The sequence below is a fragment of the Uranotaenia lowii genome, chromosome 1, assembly GCF_029784155.1.
Source record: "Uranotaenia lowii strain MFRU-FL chromosome 1, ASM2978415v1, whole genome shotgun sequence".
Classification (NCBI taxonomy): domain Eukaryota; kingdom Metazoa; phylum Arthropoda; class Insecta; order Diptera; family Culicidae; genus Uranotaenia; species Uranotaenia lowii.
The window spans coordinates 150,054,269-150,081,257 of NC_073691.1; the positions used below are offsets into that span (position 1 = coordinate 150,054,269).

The 26,989-nt window shown below is 36.9% G+C and overlaps 1 protein-coding gene across 2 annotated transcripts in view; it reads right to left on the reverse strand.

Moving 5' to 3' along the window:
* LOC129740482 (uncharacterized) overlaps positions 1-26,989 on the reverse strand; it is a 571,616-nt gene that overhangs the window by 95,177 nt on the left and 449,450 nt on the right. For both annotated transcript variants that reach the window (XM_055732165.1, XM_055732166.1), the window contains one exon: positions 14,506-14,639. In XM_055732165.1, the coding sequence (XP_055588140.1) occupies positions 14,506-14,639 (134 nt within the window). The remainder of the gene's footprint in view (positions 1-14,505; positions 14,640-26,989) is intronic.

Genomic DNA, 26,989 nt, shown 5'->3' on the forward strand with positions numbered 1-26,989 from the left:
ACGATTTTAACGAGTTTTCTTGACCATTAAGGAAACAACTTCTGAATTTCTGTGTTTCTTGTTTAAGATTTCATCGCTTTCCTTAAGGTGTTACGGCCGAAAAAAAAATTAAAATCGAACGATGGAGAAGGATGCTGCATAAATTAAGGGGCTAGTTTTTTACATTACTCACACAAATCAACCTGTTTGCTTCTAAACGCTTTGATTTAATCAGGAAGGGTGTTTGTTTGCAAGCCTTCGAAAAAATAGATATTTCAAGATGTTGAAACTACATTTTTACTTACATTTGAAATTAATGAAAAACAAACCAAGTTTTTCCCAATTTTAAACTCAACATATAGGTTTTTGAACGTTGTAAAAAGTTTTGAGATATTTTAACTTTAGACTTAATTATTGATGATTATCTGGAAAAAATTACTTGTGAATCTAAATGAAAATTTCGAGCTATGATTTTTTTTTATAATTTCCGTTTATGAATAAAAATTAAAATTAAAAATTTTAAATCAAATCTTCAAAACGGCTTGCAATTTATGACATTTACTTTTCATGTTTCGGAATTATGAGATTCGAAAATGAAATATGCAATAAGTTTAAATATGTAAAGTAAAACCAAGATAAGAATCAGAAATTTGTGCGAAAGACGATCCAACCTAATATTCAAGAACAAATAGATATTGAATCCAAAATATAATCACATTAATTTAATTTTAATGTTTAAATAATATTTTAATCACAAAACTCGGAATGATTCTGACGAAACATTTCAGATTTTTTCCCACAAATAACTGAGCCAAGCGAATCCAGGCTATTTTCTTCAATATTCTCCCCCACTTTGCCCGAACGTTTCGGCCTTCGGTCGCGGCGTTCCTCAAGAGTCAAGGGATATTTATGATCTGGAAATTTTTAAAATAAGAATTCAAATTTTTGAAACTTTTGTCTAATTTTGCATAAAAGTGGAATACATCGGCAAATTCTGAGCAACTTTCCTTTAAGCGAAGCCAAAACTGAACAAATACCATTGAGTTGAGAATACAAGAAAAAATAATAAAAATACAAAAATGTTCATAATTTAACAATTACCAGCAATATCAAACACAATTTGTCATTTTTATCATTGTTGTCGTTTTTGTCATTTTTGTCATTTTTGTCATTTTTGTCATTTTTGTCATTTTTGTCATTTTTGTCATTTTTGTCATTTTTGTCATTTTTGTCATTTTTGTCATTTTTGTCATTTTTGTAATTTTTTTTCATTTTTGTCATTTTTGTCATTTTTATAATTTTTGTCATTTTTGTCATTTCTGTCCTTTCTGTCATTTTTGTCATTTTTGTCATTTTTGTCATTTTTGTCATTTTTGTCATTTTTGTCATTTTTGTCATTTTTGTCATTTTTGTCATTTTTGTCATTTTTGTCATTTTTGTCATTTTTGTCATTTTTGTCATTTTTGTCATTTTTGTCATTTTTGTCATTTTTGTCATTTTTGTCATTTTTGTCATTTTTGTCATTTTTGTCATTTTTGTCATTTTTGTCATTTTTGTCATTTTTGTCATTTTTGTCATTTTTGTCATTTTTGTCATTTTTGTCATTTTTGTCATTTTTGTCATTTTTGTCATTTTTGTCATTTTTGTCATTTTTGTCATTTTTGTCATTTTTGTCATTTTTGTCATTTTTGTCATTTTTGTCATTTTTGTCATTTTTGTCATTTTTGTCATTTTTGTCATTTTTGTCATTTTTGTCATTTTTGTCATTTTTGTCATTTGTGTCAGTTTTGTCATTTTTGTCATTTTTTGAATCTATGTATTTTTTTTTATCCTTTCCTGCATTTTGGACATTTATGTCTTTTTTGAGAGCATTGTCTTGCTTTAATTTGTGTCAGAAATCTACCCTAATCTCGTGAAAATTCTTATTTATACTGAAATGCCCATAGCTGTGTATATGACCTTTTTCAGTTTCTTTGCACAAAAATAAATTTAGTTTTTCAATCGACGTGTTAAAACAATTTTCCAATAGTTTCGCCATATTTGTCCAAGAATTAGTAATGAAATTTTAGTGCTGAAAAGATATTGCATTAAGTAGTTTGTTATTACAATCTGAAAAAATTCCATGGTCAAGCATTCTTTATAGAATCTTTTAATTTGTTTTTTTTTTATCTATTCTATCGGCAATCTTCCAATACAATCAGCTATCGACTTGCCTTCTCAATTGCCGGCGAAGGTAATAAATCGCTGGCTCGAATTCCCAACGCGTTTGCACAATAATTATTACGCGGGAGCAAGCGAAAGTGTATCGGTTTAGCAGAATTCATGCGGGGCACGTGTTATTTTCCCCGGTTTCAAAAGCGTCGATAAGAATGAAAGAAAGCCGGCAAAGTCGGCTAGATTACATTCCATTCATCCAGGCCGCCGCAAGACAAGATCAAAATTGTGCGAACCGGAAACCGGAACCGTCTCCCGGAAGGTTTTCCGGACTGAATCGTGATGGCTAATCAGTGATATTTGTTGGTTTTGTTTTCCAAACGTTGATCTGGAATCTAGAAGAGGTCAATTGGTGTTTGGAATTAAAGTTGCTTTTGGCTTTTATCAATCGATATTTCACTGGAAACAAGTGATTGAAAATGTTACTAGTGCTTCTTCTTTAATTCACACTTAAATTGTCACCTAAATACCAAAACTGACTTCAATCCAGATCATCCAATCCAGGGAACGCTAAGCAGATAGCTTTGATTTTCCAAAGAATAATCAGGAGGCTGCGTCCAATCTCAAAATGGAAACCGACAAAATGACAGCTTCTCATTTCAACTTTAATAAATGGATCTCGTCAATTTTTAATTGGATCTGAAAGCTTTTCGGTTCGCGTTGGTCTTTTTTTCTTCCCCTGACGTGTTTTTGATAGACGTCAAATGATTTCTGTCTGATCATTTCATCGTCAGCAGTTCCTAAATCAAAGAAAAGTTTTCTAATGAAGAAACCGAGATAGTCGCTTACTGTATGTGTGTTTGGGTTTGTGATTTCCGGACTCAAAATTTCTGAGGGAAACGGAAATTGACGAAAATTGCAACTCATACATAGCTAGAGTTTCTAGTGATGACAGTAGCCGTGAAGATAAAACACGGCGGAAAAAGTTCCATTTGACGCTTGATTCGATTAGTTTGTCACATTTTAACGAACGCAGTGGAGTGCAAATGAAGTTTCACTTTATGGGAAATCGAGCAGCATTAGGCAAATAGGATTTGAGTGTTAAACCGGTGAATTTAATTTGAAATGGATGTTCTATTATTCAAGAATAAAAACGAAAAAAATTGCGTAACATGCGGATGGAAAAGGGCAAAAATTTTGAAAGTTATGAATCCAACTATAGACAATGTATGTATGTATGTATGTATGTATCCACTTTGGGTTTGCGGCAGCGCCGCAGTTATGGCCAAAAAAATAACCTGCGCGTCCATCTTGGTTACCACGCAAAACAATCATAGCCACTCAATGAGAATGCCAAGGGAATAGAATCGTAAACAGAGGCACTTACGGTATCCAGGGTGAGAAGGGGAAAAGTCTCGAGAAGCTATAACCATGTTGTTGACTAACCAAGATAGCATGCAAATTATAATCCCGCCCCCAAAGCTTCCGAAAAAAGAGTGCGTCCTTATTTTGCAAAAAGTAATCAAATACTATCTTTTTCTCAGTCATGCCAAATTCCCTTGACATAAGTTGAGAAACGTCCAGTATTCGAAACAGGTAACGAGCACATACCGCTACCTGTTCCTTTTGCAAAAGAAGGATACTCTGATGCCCCGAACCCAATCGTTTGATGGAATAATAATGGATGAATCCAACTATAGACAATGTATTTTAAAAGTTTAAATTTTCCATTTTTTATGTTTTTTTCTTATCCCTCTGCTACTCTTCACTCTTCTCTACATTCTAGCGCTTAACGAGAAAACCCGAATATTGTGATCCGCAGTCAGTTAATTGACATAGCAAAAAAAAAAAATGATTTAAACATGAGTAGATGAGACGTCAAAAGGTGAGACATGAAACTTGCGACATGCGCCGAGTGAAGATGAGACATAACATGTAAGATGCGAGATGTGAATGATGAAACGTGAGAAGAATTGTCTTTGTCTAACACAAGAAGATGGAACATAAGTCGTGAGATGTGAGATGTCGGACTTGAAATTCTAACACGGATGGGATGTGAGTCGTATGTTGTAAGGTCGTAAAAAGAGGATGAGTTGAAAGAAGATAAACTTTGAGATGTGAGACGCGTTATATGAGCCGTAAGAACCACCCGGATAATGTGAGATGCTAGATGTGACATGGAAGGATTTTTTCTGACATGAGACACTCGTTGTAAAATGGGGAGAAGCAAAGTGAAGGTGAGAAAGTGAAGTGAGAAGTAAAACGTGAGAATGAACGTAATATGTGAGGTTTGAGCAGTAAAACTTGAAAAGAAGAGACGTGAAACTAAAGAAATTGACACCTACTCCAAGCAACTAAAAGTTACATAAAACAAGTGCAAAAAAAGCTAACTCTGTCCCACCATTAATCTGAAGTACGTTCTATGCAGCTAAAAATTTAAGCTTTTATTGATACTTTCAAGTTCCAAAACAAGTCTCAATGACCTTCTTTTCAGCTTTAAGTGGCCAGTGGCCTTCAGCTTCCAAAAAAAATCGTAAAATCGTAAAAAAGCTTCCTCAAATTCACCCTTAGCATTAGTTCATATAACCTTCTCTTGATTATTTGCTATGTTCAGTAGTTAGTGCCGCCATGATGCCACACGACGGATTCCAAACTTGACAAACAGCGATTTTCCAAGATTTGTTCAATTGGCTGATTGCGATTACTTCTTTAATACATTTCCTACATATATCGCATCGGAATGGTCACTCATTCTATCAAATAACTTACTGAAAAAAAACTTGCTCGGCTTGGGGATCAAACCCCGATTTTCGTGGAGACAATCGAGCACGCTACCACAAGACCACGTCCAGATGTTGTTCTAACCGAAAGTAAAAATCGAAGTGCATACCTGTAAACGCTAAAGCGCATTCTATGCATCGCCAAATCTCTAATAAAGCTAAAATCTGGCTATTTTGCCCTTTCCTAAAAACCTCATCATGACCAATAATATCATTATGCTTTTAAAGTTTTATAAAGCTTTTATAAAACATGGCTTCCAAAACACATTTCATTTCTATGTTTATTAAACTTGCTCAAAAAAAAAATCGTTTTGGAGGCTTTTGTTGTTTTTTTTGTTTGATTTGCCTAATAAAGTTAATAATGCCGGGCAAAATCCGGGCATTTTTTATTGGAATCCGGGCAACCAGGCTGGGCCGAACTGTTACCAAATTTTGTATGAAATTTTCCAGCCTTAATCATGATGGAATTGATGGAAAATAGACCTGTAAAAAATATTTCCAAACACTTGACATTGTAAGTCCATCAATATGGCGTCATGTTGTGCCCTTCGATTTTGCAACCATCATGGCGTTAGTAAATTCAATGCTTTAAATCTCAGTCAATTCAATGCTTAATGGTTAGATAAATGGCTAATTTTCTAATGGTTTTATGGGAGTCATATAAAAAGCTAAAATTTAAAGTTTCTCTTCTTCTTAACTTTAAAATGCTGTTCATGACTTTAAATCGCATAAAATCTTCAAAATATGGGTGTTGGGTAAAGGGCTAAACTAAGAAAAACAGAATTTCGCTATGAGAAGCCATCTTAAAGTCCAAGATGTGTGAATCACTGTGAATCACTGTGAATCACTGAATATTGCATAAATTCCCACAATATTATCATTGGATTAAAGGGCTAAACCAGTAAAATCTGAACTCCTCTATCTAACGCCATCTTGAAATCCAAGATGGCGGTCTTCACTGATCTTTAAACAGGGGCGGTCCTAGAGTTGGCTCCTGGGGGGGGGGGGTGATTTTTTAAATTTTCAAAAATCAGTCAATAAGAAGGATCGTTAATATCTTGCGAAAAAACGTTCAATTCGAGAAACAGAGTGGAGCAGGGGGGGGGGGGGGGAATCTAAAATATTCACTGCGAAAAAGTGTTGATAAAAAGATTGTTTTCTTTATTTTTACATTTGGTAGTTTAAAAATTATAACTTTAAGCATTTTTTAAAGAATTTTTCGATATAAATGTAAAAAAAATCTTCAAGTTATCCACAATATTTTTACTGGAAATCTTCATATCAGAGTAAGACCCTGATCAAAATTTTACTGATTCTCAATTTGCAACAATTTCAAAACAATTAGAAGAAAAGTGTTTGTTAGTAATTGCTATGAATTTAAAACTGAATATTTAATTATTTTTCTGAAGTATTTTGTTGAATCTTCATTTCATTTTCAGCTTCATTTTTATTTGTTTCTTGAATTTTAAGCTCTCATACTAAATTTTTAATTTTGTTGTAACAGAATCCAAAAAAAAAGTAGCTAATTTGAAACGAATTACTTATGAAAAAAGTTAAAAGCCGTATTTTTTCTTCATGCTTTCAATATTTTCTAACTTTTTTTTAAAATGTTTTAATTCAATAAAAACATATTGAATAAAGAGTTAATTTCTGAAAGTTAGTATTTCAGTATAACAGTGAAAAGTCATATTCAATGGCAATTGAAATAACAAAACTTTCAGATTCAGAGTGGATTTTTAACTTAAATTATTAAGCTGGATTTCTAATCAAAATTTTAAATATTTTTATGTAGATGAAAACAGTATAGGCGATATAATTGGTGTGAATCCTAAAATCCTTGTTGGTCAAAAATTTAAAAAAATGTTTTTCGAACGTTCAACATGAGCGATTACATTGTTTCCGAGAAAATAGTCGGGGATGACGGAATAGTTTCTCTCACCTGGGAAAAATTAAAATATAGGCAGGTTTTTGGAGCCTGTGCGTTAAAACTGATTTTGAAAATAAATTTCTGAACTCGATTTAAGATTTTATCCATCACCTCTAGTTTCAGAAATAGTATATCCAGTATTTTTAGAAAATTTAATAGAGATCATTAATGATGTACCGAATAGCGCGAACGACCGAATACCGACTATTGGCCCTTTTCAAGTATTCGGTGTAACGAATATTCTTGAAATGAATAGCACGAACATGAAAAATGATGAAAAGTGATGATAGAATTGATAAAAATAAATTTCATAGAATTTCATAGAAAACAAACAATGCGTGAACAACTGCACTCACATACACACGCAGGTAACGCGAGCCTTTAACAGCTTTGGAGCAAAAGTACTAATCAAAGCATGTGAAAAGCATAACTGATATCAAGTTTCAACCAATAATCAAAGTTCCACATTTTTAATGTAGTTTTTTACTACCATAAAATCCCCATAATTGGAATTTATTTTTGAATTTTAATAATAATTTGGTCTCGGAACAACTGTATCGTAACCATTTCTTACTTGATTAACCTAATTTTGAAAGTTTTAAATAAATGATTGGAATTTTGTATAAAAACTATTGATCATTATTTAAATTGTTTAATTGTGATAACGGCTCAAAATGTATGCGGCCCTTCGAGCCAAAGGGGTAATAGTGCATAAAAGCTAATGAAAGACGTAAAATATCACAATAAATTAACCTGAGAAAGAAAAATAAATTATTAATTAAAAAAAAAGAAAAGAAACTAATTAAGAGAAAACACATGTTTAATTTGATGTGTTTTTCCATTTTCTATATATTTATCTAAAATTTGTATTAAAAACGTAAAAGTATGTTAGTTAAAATTTTAAAAATCAATAAATCAAAATCGATCATTTTTGCTACGTCGAGGCAAATATAATATAAATATTCTGAAATTTAAATGTATCTATCTTATAAATTAAAATTGTCTAGACAGTCTCGATATCTTCAATTCAGAAAAAATATGGGCTTTTGATAATATCAAATTGAGATGCATTCTGTAAAAATCGGAAATGTAGTATTAGATGTAGGCAACAAAAATCGAATCTGTGCCCAGGTGGACATCTGGGGGAGGGGGGTAGGGGTTGTCAAATGTCCACACTTATGCACGGAGAGGGAGAAGGGGGTAAAAATCTTCTTTTTCTGTCCACGTGGTATCTGAACGGCCCCAAAGGCAATTTAACACTTAAAGGCTCAAGTCTTTTTATTTCTGAAAGGGATCGAGATATGTTGATCCATCAAACATGAAGCCAAACCGATCTGCAATAACTCGTAAAAAAATAAAGTTATGATCGAAACAAGTTCGCAGTTATTTATTGAACATACCGACTATTTGGTGAACATTATCAAAAAATGATCAAACTTTAGCTAAAGTTTCAACGAAGTTAGTCTGAAAAAACATTTTTACTAAATATCCAAAAAGCGAAAACAACTCATGTGTATTAAATATAACTTATCAGATTAGCTATACGTTGTTTCATGACAGAGAAACGTATCACCATACTGAGGGGTGAGCCCAAACTTTTGATCGATAGCACAAAATTAAAACAAAAATTGTTTTGATATTTATGAAAATAGATTCAAATGCAATGCGAATTTTTAAATTCGGTCCACCCAACCCTGAACTGATCGGCTTTGAATATAAAGTGCGGTTTTTTGGAAATTTTCCAACTTTAAGCCAAGTTTAAGTCATATTTAGTTAACATATACATTTTGCCAAAAACATACGGAAAGGGTTTTGATCATCGACTTTAGAATGAGATCAAAAGAAATGCAATAAGGCTTAGTTCTTTTAGAAATGGGACAGTTACGAGTGCGTGTATCTCGAAAACCATTTGTTTGATCAAAATACTTTCTATGAAGGAAATGAAGGTAATTTTCTGATAATTCATGAAAAAATTTGAAAAAAAAATATTTATCTTTTTTGTAAGAAAAAAAATTACTTTATTCTTGGCACCTCCTATTGGCTGGCGTACCCTTTTTTATTCATGATATTGATCAGTTTTTCAAACTTATACTTCGTCTTATCTGAATTTTAGATTGCTACAACTTTCTCCTTCAATTTCTGCTACTTTTCGGTTCAACACTTCTCTTTTAAAAGATACTGAGGGCAATTTAGTGGTAAAGCTGTTTTGAAATAAACATAACTTGATTATTTTTGAGCTACTTTAAAGCGTTTTAATGCAAATTCTGCTGGCAAAATCTGACAATAACGAAGTGAAACCATCATGAGATTGAAGTTCAAGTATAATTGGTTAGTATACATCGGAGGTTGTGAAGTGTACATACAAGATTACTCTTTTTGGGCTTTAAAAAACCGCGAAAACCAAAATTTTCGTTTTGAAAATAGTTGTTTTTTTTCACAGGAGCAGAGTTTGGGCAAATTATTTTATTTTATACAAAACAACTAGCAAATACTTACTTTGATATGCTTGGCACCTTGCCACGAGCAGACATGATATAGGATTCAAACGCTGGATTTTGTTATAAATAGGATATTTCATAAGTTTTATCGTTAATCAAACATCATCTTTCCCATTGTCTCTGTGCTGGCTGTACAGCTTACAAGCTCTAGAAACAGCAAAAAATTGTTTTTTGAGGTTGGGTTTGAATGACTGAATGGCAACACTTTCAGCTTATCGGAGAAATTTTTTTGGACATTTCAGCGATCCACCCTTAGTTTTTCGCTTATTCCAAATTAAAAATTCTGGTATGAGAATTAACTTTCCAGATGACCCTTAACCGTAGTTGTCGATCATGTGCTTCACTCTAATGATTGATTTGAACTTGGTGGACATTTTTGACAGTGTGTGCATACTTTTCTACCACTCACACACATTAACTCTTTGAATAATAAACGGTTTTGTCATCTATCAATTTGATAATGATGGATTTTGAAGGAAACTGTGCAAAATTATGTTTTTCATTTTTTCTTGCATTGTAAATATCTCAAAAACAGGTAAATTTAGAATTTTGATAAAAATAGGTCGGATAGTACTTTTCACAGGCAGCAAAATGCAGTCAAAATTTTGAATGTCCGATTACTAGTTAACGAGCTATAAGCAAAAGAAAGTGTCCCATTTCTAAAAGAACTAAGCTTTATGTCATAAGATGACTGAGATATGGCCAAACAAATTTTCAAGTTTTTGAGGGGGTTATCCCAAACTTATGGCCGGTAGCGTATATGGTCAGCAAATTCTAATTCAACGCTGCAAGTACCCCAAAAAAAGTTATTTGGTGAAATTCGTTCCAGGGAATTGCCAGTTACAGCTGTTTTAGTTTGGCGGACTGACTTTTTTCAATTTTAGGCTATTAAGTGATAATAAATTCTTTTATTGAACAAACACCCCCACGGAGTGAAAAAATTTGAGAATTCGAAAGTACATCTACTAGGAAAAGTTCTTAGTTTTTATATGAAATCCAGCGTTTGCGTGTATTTCGTAACGGTTTTTTGCCGCTTGGGGGGGGGGGGGGGGGTGAACACCCCGATCACGTTGATTATCATCAACGTAATTTATAGTCAATTTTAGATAATTTTTGGTAGTTTTTTTTTTCATGTTTCTGATGCATTTAGTACTTTTCTTTTTTTGCTTATAATTTGAGTTTATTGTTGCCGTTTTTGCTATTTATGTTATTCCATATTTTTATTTTCGCTAGTTTAAAATCTTTGGTTTGTATATGTATTTTTTTATTTAATGAATTTTTCAACTTTTTGTCATTTTTGAATTCTTTTCAATCAAAAAAAAAAAGGTGAAGAGGTTGTGTATAATACAAACCCACAACGTTTACGTAGAATTTCGCCATCTTCACTATTTTTCATTGAATTTCACGAAAACTTTATGAAATTTTATTTACCAGTTTGTCACTTTTTAATCAGTTCGCCTTTCATATACATTCTCATTAATCAATGAGAAATCGAAGATTTTACAAAAAGCAAGACACGCCGACAGAAATACATTCGGTTTTTTTACAAATTTTTTCGAAAAATAATAAAACAGCTCACACATTAGAGCAGACATTCCAGAAGTGCTTTTTTCATAAATGAAATACCACTCTTAAATAAGTCAATAAAAAATCAAAATCATTTTGAATCTTCTTCCAGTACAAAAAATAACTCAAACACTCCATTGGTTCCAGAAAAAAAACATCAAATTTGTTACTTTGGATTTTTGTTAACAGAAATCAGGATAAAATTCCAGTTTTTTCAACCAGGTGTTTTACTTGTTAGAATGCTTTCCAAAACAGAACTTTCGTAAATTTTGCTTACAAATATCTCCAAAAAAATTTTAAATGAACGGTTTTTTGAAAATATCACTTTTTCGTTCAAAACCTCAAAACCGGGGCGGGTCGGATTGTTCTAAATTTCAAATTAAAATAGCTGACTCGGTAAACTTCGTTTTATCCGTTCCTTAATAAATCGTTCGAAAATGATTCAAGCTCTTTAAATACTTCGTGCTCGTGAATCAGTTTTCGAGAAAATCTTCTTCAAGCTGTTAAAGTTTTGTCCCGTTTCTAGTTGATATTGTATAGTAGCCCACCTTCCATAGAAAGTAAGATTCTTGAAACTATTATACAAACCATCTCTGACCCAAAAAACCCTCGGATACCAAATTTCACTTCGTTTCGACCGACCATTCATACGTGATGTTGTTACAAAGAAAACGCCTCCATTTTTATATATAAGATATGCGGGCAATCCCGGATAAAAACAGGGGACCTGGCAACCTAAAAAAGTTATCAGTAAATTGATAAAATATGTTATTGACTCACAATTATTCAAATTGTTGACCAAATCCCAATTGTACTTGTTGACTCTTTCGTTCTATACATACATATGTATGAACATTAGATTAGGGCAGCTGCTAAAAAGGTCATGTTGAATTTCGGAAACGGACCAAACACGTTTTGTAAATTGATCCAAAAAATTGACTTGTGTAAAAGTTCAGCTCAATTGGACTTTATTTAGAATAAAAAATGTCAAAAATGAAAACATGAACGTTTTAAACTTTAAAATAAATAAGTTTTGAGTAAAGTAGAACTTTGATAACTGATGAACTCATAAAAACCAAAAACAGCTTTTGAACCCTTTTGTATCCTTCATCCATTGAAGAATTCATAGTCTTGATATGTTAGTCTCAGAAATACAGCATTTGAAAAATAAATTTTTACTATTTTTGGAAAATCGAATAAGTGAGATTACAACTATTTCTGACATGATTCCAAAAATTCGTGAGGAGTATGATATCGAAGATTTCAACCCACAAATATACCTTGTTCTCTCGAAAAAAAAATCTTTTTTTTTTAATTTTTTCATTCAAATCAACTATCTAAGTCAATAATAAAGCTCTGCAACGGTTAACCGCATTGAAGAGGATTTCTCCACATAGTTCCCAGTTTTTGTTCTATCCTAACCTCAGCATTCCAGTTCAGAGTTGCTGTTGTGTACTAAATTTAATTAAACCATCCTGTGTCACTCGAATTTGAATGAGGAAGAAATCAGTCGCCCTTTTTTCGGCATCCGGCGAGATATTCTTTCCTGTTCTGGAGAGTTTTGCTTGACGGAAAGAACCCGGAAGCCGAAAACAGCACCAATTTTGTTTGGCTGGCTTCAGAAAAATAAAACCCATAACAGTGTCAGGCGAGCTGGAGAATATTTAATTTCGGTCCCTCGAATTTTCGGAAGTCTCCCACTTCCGGATGAATGTGTAGCCCGGGAAATGTGGAGCTGGTGGCACGTTTACGAAAATCAGACCGCATTTTCATTCGGTACAGGACTACTTCTCATATAGCTTTCTGTGGTTGGGCTTCACTCAAACTCCAACCAAGTGTCGCTCCGGCTTTACCAGGGTTCTGATTTGTGTTGTGGCACCAGGTAAGCCACCTAGGAATTCCCGGCTAGGGTTGTCGGTTTTGATTCTTAGGATGAGAATTCATTAATTCAGACGAAGTAGTTCAAAGTGTTTGCTACACAAGATAAATGTGACATGACAAATGAGACCTGAAACCTGAGGGCCCTACACGCTCCTTTTGTCGTTCTCAAAATTAGGTTTCACTGAAGTTCGTTCGATTCCATGAACTTAAACTTCGCCCCGAACTTAGAAATTTTTCCTCCTTGCGATGGTCCAAAATGGAGTTCAAACTGCGAACACTAAGTTGAGGGTTGCCACTAAAGTGCTGTTTTGAACCAAAACAACTTCATTGTGAGTTTGACAAAAGGAGCGTGTAGACCTGAGACATGAGTCTAAGATATGAGAATCAAAACATGATATATGAAATAAAATGCTTAAATCATAAGACATGAAATCTGAAACATGAAAGGATTGAACCTCATACATGACCGTGAGAAAATGCGACATGGACTTGAGACATTTGACCTGAGATCATAGAGATCATAGACATCAGATAGGAATGGTGAGATACTTGAGGTGGGTTTCATGTCTCATGTCTCATATCTCATATCTCATGTCTCATGTCTCATGTATCATGTCTGACGTCTTAATATGAAATATTAGAATTCAAATGCAAAAAAAAACAGTTACGTGGCTCAGAGAAAATCTCCCCATTTTTATAAAAAGATAGAAATCCAAGGACAGCCTCATCAATAAAATAGGTAAATTCAGCAAAAGATCTAAAACATTTTCCTTATAAGAGAGACAAAAGTGTTTCTGTTCAGTTTTTTTTTCATGAAATTTTATTATTCAATAATTACTTGGTTTGAAAACAAGCATTTGAAAAACGAATCAATACTTTTGAAAAATAAAACTGGCCACATTAAAAAATGGCAGGGAGACGAAAACCCATCATCAATACTAGAGTTCAGTTAAAAATGTCACCCAAAATTAAAACCCTTGCATCTGCATCGCTTGGCTCGAGCGCTCTTAATTCACTTAGTTTGCATCGTTTGTGACGAAATCCACCTGATTGCGGATCTCGTTTGTGTGCCGGAATCTGACGTTGAATTTTCTTTCTCCTTTTCCGTTTTCCCTACCAGAAACTGTCATTATTTGCTAAACCATTCACCATGCACCTTATGCAATGTGAAATTTCCACCCTTACTCCTTCTACCCTGATGAGCTGAAGCTCATTCTATTGCAGCCAACTGCATCAACCCGTTCAGCAGGTTCTCCGCTTCCACCTCTTGAAGCGACATCGCGAAAGACAGCACAAATGGATGAAAATCTTGATTTGCAACAACATTTTCTGCTTCCTCTTCTTCCTCTTTTGTTGTTAAAATTTGTTTTTTTTTTTGTAAAGAAAGGGCCACCACCGACTAACCGGATGGCTAAGATCTTTAGCTCAAATTGGATTACGACAAAAACCGGGCCACCGAAAGCTGATGGCAAAAAGCGGGCCCTCTCTCTTTCATTAAGAGGCAGCACTCGTTTTTTCCGGCTGGGTCTGGCGGCTTCCTTCCGGGCGACGCCGTTTGCCGAGATCCGGTGAATGCCGGGCTTCCGAGGTTTTTGTGAATGGTCTTTTCTGCATCCCGGTTTTTTTTTCGAGTGTTGTTCTCGAACGACGTTGAAGTCGTTGAATGGTAATGTACGGGTTCAAGAAAGGGTGAAAAGTTAACTGTGGAAAATCCACTTACCACAATGTTGTTGAGTGTCAGCTTCAGTTCGGCCTTGGGCCTCGATGGTGGGGAGCTGCAGTTGGCTCGCAGGACATCGCCCGGCTCGTAGCGGTTCTGTTCCGTCCACAGGGTGGGACCACCGTCCGGTAGTTCTGTCGGGAAGAAAGAAAAAAAAGAGAAGTATTGGTAATGTTTTTTTTATGGACAAGGTCATATTAAACTTTTAACGTGCTTGAGCGCCGTTAAGGCAGAAACACAATACAGCGTCGGTCGTCGCGTCACGTCAGCGGTCAACGCTGTCGATAAGTACTAAAACGCGGACGCGACGCACCCGACAATTTTTGCATCACAATTCAGCGTCAAGAGACATCTTAGATGTCTCTTGACGCTGAATTGTGATGCAAAAATTGTGATGCAAAAATTGTGATGCGCTGTATTGTGTTTCTGCCTTTATAGTCAGGGCAGGGTCCAAAAACTATTGAAATGTGATAGCTTATCATTATATTGAAAGATTATAGTTATAACTTGCCAGCTTTACTTTATAAACTTATTTATTACAGTCGTTAACAAGATTCATGTCTCTGAAAAAAAAAACAAAAATCGTTTTGAGGTATTGCAGAAATATTTTATTTCTCGTTTCACGTCTGACGTTTCACGTCTGACGTTTCACGTCTGACGTTTCACGTCTGACATTTCACGTCTGACATTTCACGTCTGACGTCCCACATCTCACGTCTCACATCTCACGTCTCACATTTCCACGCCTCATGTCGCAGGTCTAAGGTCTTAGGGCTCAGGTCTCATGTCTCAGGTCTCACGTCTCACGTCTCACGTCTCACGTCTCACGTCTCACGTCTCACGTCTCACGTCTCACGTCTCACGTCTCACGTCTCACGTCTCACGTCTCACGTCTCACGTCTCACGTCTCACGTCTCACGTCTCACGTCTCACGTCTCACGTCTCACGTCTCACGTCTCACGTCTCATGTCTCACGTTTCATGTCTCAGGTCTTAGGGCTCAGGTCTCATGTCTCAGGTCTTAAGTCTCACGTCTTACGTTTCACGTCTTCTGTGTTACGTCTCACGTCTCACGTCTCACGTCTCACGTCTCACGTCTCACGTCTCACGTCTCACGTCTCACGTCTCACGTCTCACGTCTCACGTCTCACGTCTCATGTCTCACGTTCCACGTTTCATGTCTCAGGTCTTAGGGCTCAGGTCTCATGTCTCAGGTTTTAAGTCTCACGTCTTTCGTCTCACGTCTCCTGTGTTACGTCTCACGTCTCACGTCTCACGTATTACGTCTCACGTCTCACGTCTCACGTCTCACGTCTTACTTCTCACGACTCACTTCTCACTGCTTACGCCTTATGTCTCACGTCTCTTTTCTCACTTCTCACAGTTTTTTTATATGTCTCACTTCTCACATCTCATGGCTTATTTCTATCTTCTCACGCCTCACATCTCACTTCCTACATTTAACTTAACTTTTCTCATATCTCACGAACCACGTCTCACTTCTAACGTCTCACATCTTACGTCTCATGTCTTATGTCTCCCTTCTCATGTCTCACGTCTCCCTTCTCACTTCTCACGTCTCAGGTCTCAGTTCTCACGTCTCACTTCTCACTTTTTACGTCTCACTTTTCACTTCTGACGTCTCACTTCTCACTTCTGACGTCTCACTTCTCACTTCTGACGTCTCACTTTTCACTTTTCACGTACCACATCTCATGTCTCACTACTCATGTCTCACTTCTCATGGCTCATTTCTCATGGCTCTTTTCTCATTTCTCACGTTTCACTTGGCATGGCTCATTTATTTCTTCTCATGGCTCACATCTCGCTCCCCACGTCTAACTTCTAACTTCTCACGGCTTAATTCTCACTACTCACTTTCCTGGTCTCAGTTCTCAGGTCCTAATTATAACTTCTCACGTCTCATGTCTCACTTGTCATGGCTCATTTCTCATTTTTAACTTCTTATGACTCACGTTCACGTCTCACGTCTCACGTCTCCAGTCCCACGTCTCCGGTCTCACGTCTTAAGTCTCCGGTCCCACATCTCACGTCTCACGTCTCACATCTCACTTCTTACGTCTTAGGTCTCTGCCAAAGACTCTCTGATCTTTGGTCTCAGGCCAAGTCTCAGGCCTTATGTATCAGGTTCCATGTCTCAGATCTCATGTCTCAGAGCTCACGACTCAAGCCTCATGTATGATGCCTCATATCTCAGGTCCATTATCTCAGGTCTCAATATTTTCTCTCACATACCGTGTTAATTGTTATATGTACCGCGTAAAAACCGTGCTAAGTCCCGGAATCAGCGCCCCAAATTATTCAAAATCAGCTCTAAATTGTTTGCAACATAGAAAATGTGAAATTTTTTACCTACTTAGTATTACCTTGATGAAATTCGCGCCCCTACGGTTTTTGAGAAAACCAATGAAATGTAAAGCTTATATCCCTGATCCGTCAAAATGGGATTTAATATTTTCAGAAATACTATGATCGATCTATCTGCTTCGGTATTCTTGTTCGAAAACAGGGTCAAACAGCTTGAGTTCATTTCTTGGAGCATGGTTGGCATCGTAGGTCCAATTCCTTCCTCGTGGCAACAACTTTCAGAAACTCTAACGTCATTCTACAATATTCATTCCAAGTTTTTTGAAAAGCCTTTCCCAGTTCAAAATATCTTCTCGAGTCACTTTATTTTTGTCAATAAAAGCGCACGAATCCGTTTCTTTGATCAATTTCTGCAGTTCTGAATTCTGAATTCTGAATCCGTAAATCTGAAATCTGATTTCCAATTTCTAATAAGATCTCTTAATATTCAATCTGTCAACATTTTGTTTTCGCCTTAGAGCTTGACTCTTTCTTGAAGGCAATCATGTTCGTCGTCACTATGCTACTATATTAAATTCACAAGCTCAACAAACATTCCCCGTTTAATCCACCATGTACTCATCTTCCCAATATATGGACCGTATCTGGACCAACCATTATCCGAGGGTTTAGAGTTTCGATCATCAAAACTGCGCCGGAATATTTCATAACTTATGAACCGTACCGGAACAAACTGTGAAGCAACTACCGGGCAAGCCATTAAGGCAAATCGAATATCTTCCACCCGTTCGCCCTCGCACAGTTTAGCAAAAACCAGAAGTCCTGGCTGGATCAAAATAGAGAGAGAGATGGGATGCAACTTCATCCTTCTGCTAGTCAGTAGCCACTAGGTTCTGACTTAAACAGGTAGAAGGGATGTAGTTACTAGGCGAAGGGGCGCCCTCGAATTTATTATTGTGTTGCACTCAACTTCAGCCAAACGGGAAAATAAATATTTTATGATGCTCCTCTTGAACTTCTTTTCCACTCGAATGCAGACTTTTCACTGACCCGGCAATAGGAGGTAGTAGGTTGTTTGAGTAAGGGGGGAAAAGCACCGAGGGAGTTTTCCATTGCTTCAATCTGACGGACTAGTATCGGTAAAGTTGTTGGAAAATTCTTCACTGAAAACGAGCAAAATAACAAACATGGGAAAATAAGCCATTGCCGTCCACTGCTCTAGCATCATCGAAGAAAATGGAAGGTCACTCGAGAAGTTTTCCTTGAATAGATTGAGTCGACTGTTGCGGGTAAGTTGGTCGCTCGTAATTGCCTTTGGTTTTCGTTGCAATTATTTTCGAACATACAGATTAAAAACGGATGAAAATGGTGCTTGACACATTGAGGACCGCAAGCCACGAACAAATCTAAGCTAAAAAAACACCGAAATTCAGCATTCAATATGTCGGCAGATTAGTGGAGGACATCTCGAAGCTGGCCAAACCGATAGAACTGTCCACAGCCAAAACTGGTGAGTCAATGGGGGCTAAGGGCAATGAGGAAAAGGCAATGTATCACTTAAGACCATGTTTAATGGTAAAATAAACAAGATTGAATTGTATAATGTACTTATTATTCCTAAACTATAGACTAATCTCCTTTCGGTTAGAAAGGCTATCACTAAGGGAAAAAGGGTTACTTTTTCCGATGGTAAGGTCACAATTACAGACTTGAGAGAGGTCATTGCTCAAGGAACAGTAATTGATGGTTTGTATTCCCTGGAATTGGTTTCGAACATTGAAAACTTAAAGGCTTTGCTAGGAAAAAACCGGTTAGGTTTTGATACATGGCACGGAAGACTTGGCTATCTAAGTAATGCTGGCGTAACCACACTTATGACACAGAAGATGGTAGAAGGAGTAGATTTTTGCATCGAGACTTCCAACAAAAACGATGTTTGCGAAAGCTGTTTAGCTGGAAAACAGTCAAACAAAAGGTTCAATACCAAGGTCAAGTAGGCCGCTTGAATTAGTGCACTCTGACGTTTGCGGATACCACGTTTGATGTTCATCGATATTTCGTGACATTCACGGATGTTTACATTTTAAAGTAATCTACCTAATGAAACGCAAGAGCGAGGTTTTTTAGAAGTTCAAGGAGTTTGAAGCGATGGCAAAGTTGGCTAAACTTGGATGCGATAATGGCCGTGAGTACGTTGGACGACATTTTCCAGTATTTTGCAAGGCAAAAGGCGTCCAATTGGTTCTAACAGTACCGTATACTCCTCAGCAGAATGGCGTGAGCGAAAGAATCAACAGAACGTTGATGGAGCAATGCTTCACGAATGCGATCTTCCGAAATCGTTGTGGGGAAAAGCTGTGTTCTGCGCAGCTTATCTCACAAATCGATCGCTCACACGAGCTCTTGTGGATAACAAGACCCCATTCGAAATGTGGTATGGCAAGAGGCCTGACTTGAGCAATCTACGCATTTTTGGCTGCAATGCATATGCTCTTGTACCTAAAGAGAAGAGGCAGAAATTGGATCCAAAGACAAAGAAACTAATCCTTGTGGGTTACGCAAACAATGGCTACAGGTTACAAGTTCTCGCGTACAGTAGAGATACACCGTTGCGTAGTCTTTGATGAGCAAGAATGGTTAGATCGTCGAAATGATCTTCTCCATTCTACAATTTTGCAACCAGCAAGCCAAAATAGGCCAGCAATAGAATCCGAACCTCCAGCAAAAAGTTCTGAAGCGTTTGAGAACTTCGTGGGTAATGAAGATGAACATCTCGTGGGTAACTAGAATGTTGAAGACGAGCCCGAAATCATCATGGTTGACGATGAAGATTCAATTGAAGAACATCACATGGGTAACGTTGATGAATCTGATTATGATAGCGCACAAGATCTTGACAGTCACACTGACGGCGAAGGGGAGGTTGGGTCACAACCGATTCCCGTTTGTAGTTCGCCGATCAGACGAAGTACACGCTATAGAAGGGCGCCAGAATTTCACACTGCCAAGATAGCAACAGACAATAGCGATGTTTCACAAACTGTCGACCAGTTGAAGACGAGGGATGACTGACCAAAGTGGAAAAATGCCATCAGCGAAGAAATGAGAGCCCTAAACGAAAATAACACCTGGAATACGGTCGAGCGCTTACCCAAAGATTATGACCTGATTATGACTACGATGAAACGTTTGTGCCCATTGTCAAAATGGAGAGCGTTCGTACAATCTTGTCCTTAGCTAACCAGTCTGCTTCAACCATTCACCAGATGAACGTCAAAACAGCATTTCTCAATGTTCAATTGGAGGAAGAGATATGTATATATGAGACTTCCGAACGACGAAATGGGCAACTCACAACTCGTCAGATTACAAAAAACAAACCATTGAAATTTCTCAGGTGGGTTACACCGAGAGAATACTTAAACGTTTTGGCATGTTTGATAGTAATCGTATAGGTATACTAATGGATCCGAATGTGCAGTGGACGAAGACGAAGGATGGTGAAACAACCAATCACCCATTCAAGGAACTGCTAGGATGTTTACAGAACCTGGCTCTTTCAACGAGGCCGGACATTTGTGCCGAGGTCGGCGCACTCAGCAAGTTTCAAGCGACGCCTTCCGATGCGCATTGGGCGGGACTAAAGCGGATTCTACAATATCTGCGTGGTACGACGGAGACAAAGCTGGTCTACACTAAGGGGGTAGAGAACTCTGTTCTACTGGGATATGCCGATGCCGACTTCGCAAACAATGTCGATGACAGAAAGTCTATTTCTGGTCATGCTTTCAAGGTATTTGGTAATCTGGTTTCGTGGTCATCGAAACGTCAACAGACGGTCAGTCTGTCATCATCTACAGAAGCTGAACTCGTTTCACTCTGTATGGCAACCAAGGAAGGAATGTGGATAACAAACCTCCTTGGTGAGCTAACACCGACTCTTTTCTAATTATGGAAGACAACATCCCTTGTATTCAATTCACAGAAGAACCTAGGAGTCATCAACGGATGAAGCATTTGGATCTGAAATATATGTTCATTCGAGAGCTGGTTAAGCTTCGGAAGGTCCAAATCAAACACATCCGTTCGGAGGACCAACCGGCCGATGCATTCACCAAGGGGCTTCCCAAGGCACAGCATCGCAAGCTGTTCGAGTTACTGAACGTGCGAATTGAGGGGAATTGAGGTGTTGAAACTCGCGACGACCGGTGATGTTTACTCCGCGGCGATTAATTTAGACTGACGAACCGCGTGGCAATTGTAAACAATAACAGTGAGGCGCAATTGAGAGAGAACGTCAATTCGCTATTGTTCTAAAGCCTAGTCCACACTTGGAGACGGTTCGTATCGAGACTGTCTCAGCGTCTCCCATTTTCTTCGGGAGACACCGAGACCGCCTCAGGTTTCCAACAACAACAACAGACAACAAGGTTCGTCTCATAACAAGAATCGCAGTTCATGTTGCCTAGTGTGGACTAGGCTTAAGAATCGACGAAGAGTGAATTTGTAGTGTTCACTGGAATAGATGCCAGGTGAACAGTTATCATAAGAGAAGTGTTGCCACTATAACGGATGGATAATCCGTTATATCAATCACTACACCTTACTTGATTATATGACTTGACGAGAATAAAGATGATTATGTTATCAGTTTTCCGATACAAAATAGTATTACTTCTTTTTTATATTACAATAAAATTTAATGAAAGATTTTCCAGGCACCTTAAAGCACCGTTTTTTAGAGTTATGGAAAAAAGAGTTGGAAAAGTCATGCAAACGGGTATTTTTTTACTCTTTAATGAGTTGAAATTCAAAAAATTAGAAGCTGTTTCGGCAAGAAATTCGACGATCTTCTATCAAACGCTCTGTTTGGGGAAAAAATCAGCCGTGTAAACTTTTTTTAAGTTCACCTTTTAAATTTAACTTTTTTCTATATAAATAATGCAGGTTCAGGTCATGTGTGAGTATACGGATAAGTACCATCCTATCAGGAAGTGGTAGTAGAATGGGGAAGAAACTCGGACGGAAGCGGATTATCCCTTAGGAGCAACTCTAACAATTTCGGCTCGGAAGATGATAAAAATAATACCCTTATCATACACGCTGCCGAAAAGCAGATGATGCCGATGACGATGATGATGTTAGAGGTTTTTTCCGGGTATAGAATAAAAAAGAAAACGTTTTGGCCCCCGGTTCGAGATCTTCGTCGAACCCTAGACGAGACAGTTGTTGTTTTTCGTTGTTCTCAACAGACAAAGGAGATTACAGAGGATAAAAAAAACATTGTTCATGGAATACAGAAAGAAAACCGGGATTAGTCGGGATGGTCTATTGTTTTTGCTCAACTGAGGTTCTGTTGAGCTCTTCCCATCTAATTGGATTAACTTAGGAAAGGTCAGCCGGAGTGTGTGTTTGGTCATCGTTTGTGAATCGATGGATGAACTTTAACTTGTATGATACATTTAATGCTAAACATTACTTAAAAGAACAGTCAAATTTAATACACTTTCTAATGCCGTGAAAAGGACAGGGTAACTTTTTTCAAATTAAAAATTTTTTTCCTCTTTTCTAAGTAAAATTTATGATGTTCCCTCTCAATGTAGTTGGAGAGAGTTGGAAAAAGTTGGAAAAGTAGAAATTCCAAGCAATGAGGAACCAGAATTATTGTTGTGTTAGTACCAAGCAAACATAAAATCGTATTCAAAATGATAACTCAAGTGATTGAAAACGATACTGGGAATCGTAATTCCATCTTACGCAAGTAAAAGGTCGTCTAAATCGTTACTCGAAGTCGGATTAGATTTTTTTTTTTTTTTTTTTTTTTATTTGGATGGATTTTAACTTCTAAAAGTCATTCATCCCTAAAAGTCGGATTAGATGGTTTCAATCGGCTATGATAAAAAGTCGCCATGTTTGCAGATTTTGAATACGTTTTCGTTCATTTGTTGATTTTGTTGATTTTGTTGATTTCTTCGCGACCAGCAGTGCCAACAGATTACTTAAATACAGATAAAGTATTTGCACGAATTGTCCCATGACAGAAGCAGAAAAAAATTGTGGTTGGCAACGGTTCACATGTGTTGAGAGAAAAAACTCGTACTCTCTTGCATTCTTTCAGTATGTATGAATAAGATATCGAATATCGTCCAATTCGTATACTCTTATCGCTTTAGCCAGAATTTGAAAAAAATGTATGTATAGTGCCTCCACTTTGGTAGGTAAATGCTGTTTTTTCGAGTTTCATACGATCATTCTATAATATATGTATATGAAATGTATTACAAATTTGCAGAGAAATATACTTACAAAAATGTTTGCTGGGTATGCAATCCACCCTAATTCTCTAGTATTTGACATTTAAAGTCTGTTTGACATAGAATCTGGTCGGATGAAAGAGATCATTTCTCCGCAAAGAAATAACGTACAACAAAAGTAAAAATGTCATTTTGTAGGGTTTATTTGCACTTTAAGAAAAAAAAATCATTCGTCAGCTTTTCGGATTAATTTTCAAACTTTTTATGTGATACCACCCATCATTTACTGCACAGTACTGCTGGTAACCTCATTCGCCATCTTGTTCCACCACTTTTCCATTTAAGGCAGGTTTTTTTATGGTTCTGCCACATTTCTTCAGTTTGCCCTTAACTTTGGCCTAATATTTCTCGATGGGACGAAAATCCGAACAGTTTGGTGGATTGATACTTTTTTCAACAACATCGATCTTGTTCTCCTTATACCACTTAACGACATCCCGGCTGTAGTGGCAGCTTGCCAGGTCCGGCCAGAGCTTCACCGGACCTTTGTGGAACCAAATGAATGGCAAAACCCTCTTCTGAAGACATTCTTCTTTGTAAACGTTTCCATTCCCCAGCCAACATGAAAGCGTAAAAAAAAATCATCGTCGAACTCGTATATAGATGCAACTCAAATCGGAATCGTAAATATGTACACTTACCATTCGACATATCGTTTATTCATCGTAGAAGATGCAACTTCCCAATGAAATACGACTTAGTTACGATGCGTTGGATGAAGTCGTATTTAGTTCCGCCGATGTCAAATGAAATCTTATAAAGATCGCATAAGATTTCTTAAGAAGCATTGTATTGGTACACAAATTACTTTCGAATCGAAATCGTAAATGACTTCGAAAAAATTCGTAAAGAATACTACGTAAGCATCGTCTTTCGTATCACTTTGTTATGTTTACTAGAAGTCACATTAGTAGGCAAATTAACACCGTTTCTTTCCGATATAGCTACAAATATTATAACGAGTATAATTATAATCGTATAATCGGTCACTTTACCCACGATACAAATATATTTAATGCGATCAAATCAGATTCGTATTAACAGATACTTAGCGTTCGCTCACATCTCATCATGATATTAAAACTTCATCGTGATAAATCGTGTTCAGTGGATGTGCAATTTTGCGATCGTGCTTGCAATTTTGTATCAGCATTTGAATTTTGTGAAAGTTGACGACTAATGCAAACAAGCAAACGGATGAAAAAAAAATAAAGGTAGGTTTTGAAAAAAACAACGTTGGACAGAAACCTCACTAACATTTTCCATTCAAAAATAACAGGATTACTCTCCCCTACTAGGCTCAGATTAAAAAAACCCGCCGGATAATTACCCGGCGATTTGCATGTGCATACTACGCGTATCAAGGAATATTCACGGATCCTGAAAGAGGCATGGAGGCGGTGGCAGCTAGGAAAGTAGCGAGCGGGACAATGCCCTGTTGCGGTACCTATGAAAATATATGTAGTGCATTTCAATGTTAGTTATAATAAAAATCAGTTAAAATCATCAATTAATTTTATTTCTTCCTAGCGTCGTATTTCAATCACAATATTACACATAACATGCTACATAAAATGGTCCACAAAATCGTTTTATGATACAAATCGTACATGAGTACATCCCAACTCACATAAAATATCGTTTAAAGAGTCCATCAAATGTCAAATTGCATCATATCGTACAAGCTTACAACACACATCTTATAAAATGTGACTTAGTTGTCAATCGATGTTGAAATCTCTGAACATCGTATAAGACTGCAACACATCTCGCATAAAGGGTGACATAAATCGACATTCCATCGTCAGATTGCTTCGAGTCATACAAGAGTACAAAACATCTCGCATAAAGGGTGACCTAAATCGCCAATCCATCGACAGATTGCATCAAGTCGTACAAGAGTTCGGCACACCTCGTATAAGGGTGACTTAAATCGCCAATTTATCATCATATCGCTTCAAGTCGTAAAAGGGTAAAACACACATCGCATTAAGTGTGGATGGAACTGTCAATCCTCCCATCATCGTAAATGCGCATGAATCGAATCCTTTAATGTAACGTACAAAACGATGCCAATGCGACATAAAGTACCAAAGTATTTCTAACATCGTAAATGACATCACATATGATGTTGTCGATGTCGTAAACCAGAAAATAACGAAAACATGTACGTATATTGCCTCCACTTTTGGAAGGTATATGCTTTTTTCTAACATCATGTACGATGATTTGTGTCGACATAGACGTACGTATATCTTTTGATATACCTACCAAATTGTTGGCTGGCATTGTGTCCCCAGTGATGAAAATCTTAGTCTTCTTCCCACAACTACAGATCCCTTGCCAAATCATCAACTAACGAGCAAATTTATCTGCGCAAAAAAACTTGAATCTACCCGCAACATTCCCTTTACGCTTCGCAAGGTAAAATTTGTTACCGGGTATTTGTCCAAAATCCATTTTGACGTAAGTTTCGTTGTCCATCAAAATGCATCCGTTGTACTTGGTCAACACTTTCTCGTACAACTTCCTTGCAGTGGTTTTGGCAACCAGGTTTTGTTTCCGCGTCCTGTTGGGGTGTTTGCTTCCATGATACGACCGCAAGCCTTCTCGCAAACAATTCGTCGAGCTGTACTGTGGTTCGTCTTGAACTTTTTCGCCAAATCACACAAGGAGATTCCAGGATTATTGTGAACTGATCGAATAACCTTTGCTCGTAGCATCCAGTCATATGTTTCACTTTTACGCCTGGTTTGTATTGCTCGATCCACCGTAAAGGTCTCCCGGTAAAGTTGCAGCACCGAATTTACAGTCGATTTTGGATATTTCAGGAATTTTGCGATCTTCACCCCTGACCACGTCGGTTTCTCTACGTGAGTGTGCAGAATTTTCTCTCGCCTTTCGCGTTCCATCGTCGATAACTTTTGACTACCTGCTTCAATTTTTTTTCACCACTAAGTAAACAAACAAACAGTAAACAACAAACAGTTTTCACCACTAAGTAAACAAATCATCCGGGTCAAAATACTGTCAATAGATTCGCGATGTGACAACTAGGGGCGCTGCAGTAAATGAAAAGATGCGACCAGATTCTATGTGAAACAGACTTTAGTTCGGGTCCAGTCAAATGTCAGGTTTTTTTTACAAGTTTGTCGAACTATTACTAATGAATCACACTTAATAACGAAGCTGACGATGATGCTTGGCATACGATGATTGGAAACATGCCTAATTCATAATAAACAAATGATCGTAGATATAGTCCTATTTGCCGCAGGTAGTTTTCGTGATATAAGGCTGGGTATAATACAAATACTTTTCAATTGTGGGAAAAATAATCTCTAAAACGACCGTATTTGTCTGGCGGCTTCCCATGTCTGTTCTGAATCTTTCAGAGGTTATGATTCGAAATATCAAAAACCTCTCTAAAGACTTGTTTTTGAAAAATCCTTATGAAAAACGAGAAGCTGAATAGCGTTCCCTTCAACTAGATTTTGGAACTTTCAAGTTTCGAAAGTAGATTACAAATAAAGAGATTGAATAAAGAAATGTTGGATTATTACACCCAAACTTCAACCTTTACTCCAAACATGAGTTTTCAATATATGAACGTCATTGGCATAAGATGTGAATGCAAGCGGCAGTGATTCGATTTGAGACCGCCGACATTAACGGCCAAATCAGAGAGATTTATGCAATTGGACCGATAAGTGTCAAAATGACAGTACATTTACGAAAAAAAAAATCAGTTATTATCGGTTCAGAAAGCAGACCGTTTATTTTCGAAGACAGAAGTCTTCCAGGAAATTGTTTCACTAAAGTCCGTATTTGGTCCAGTATCGG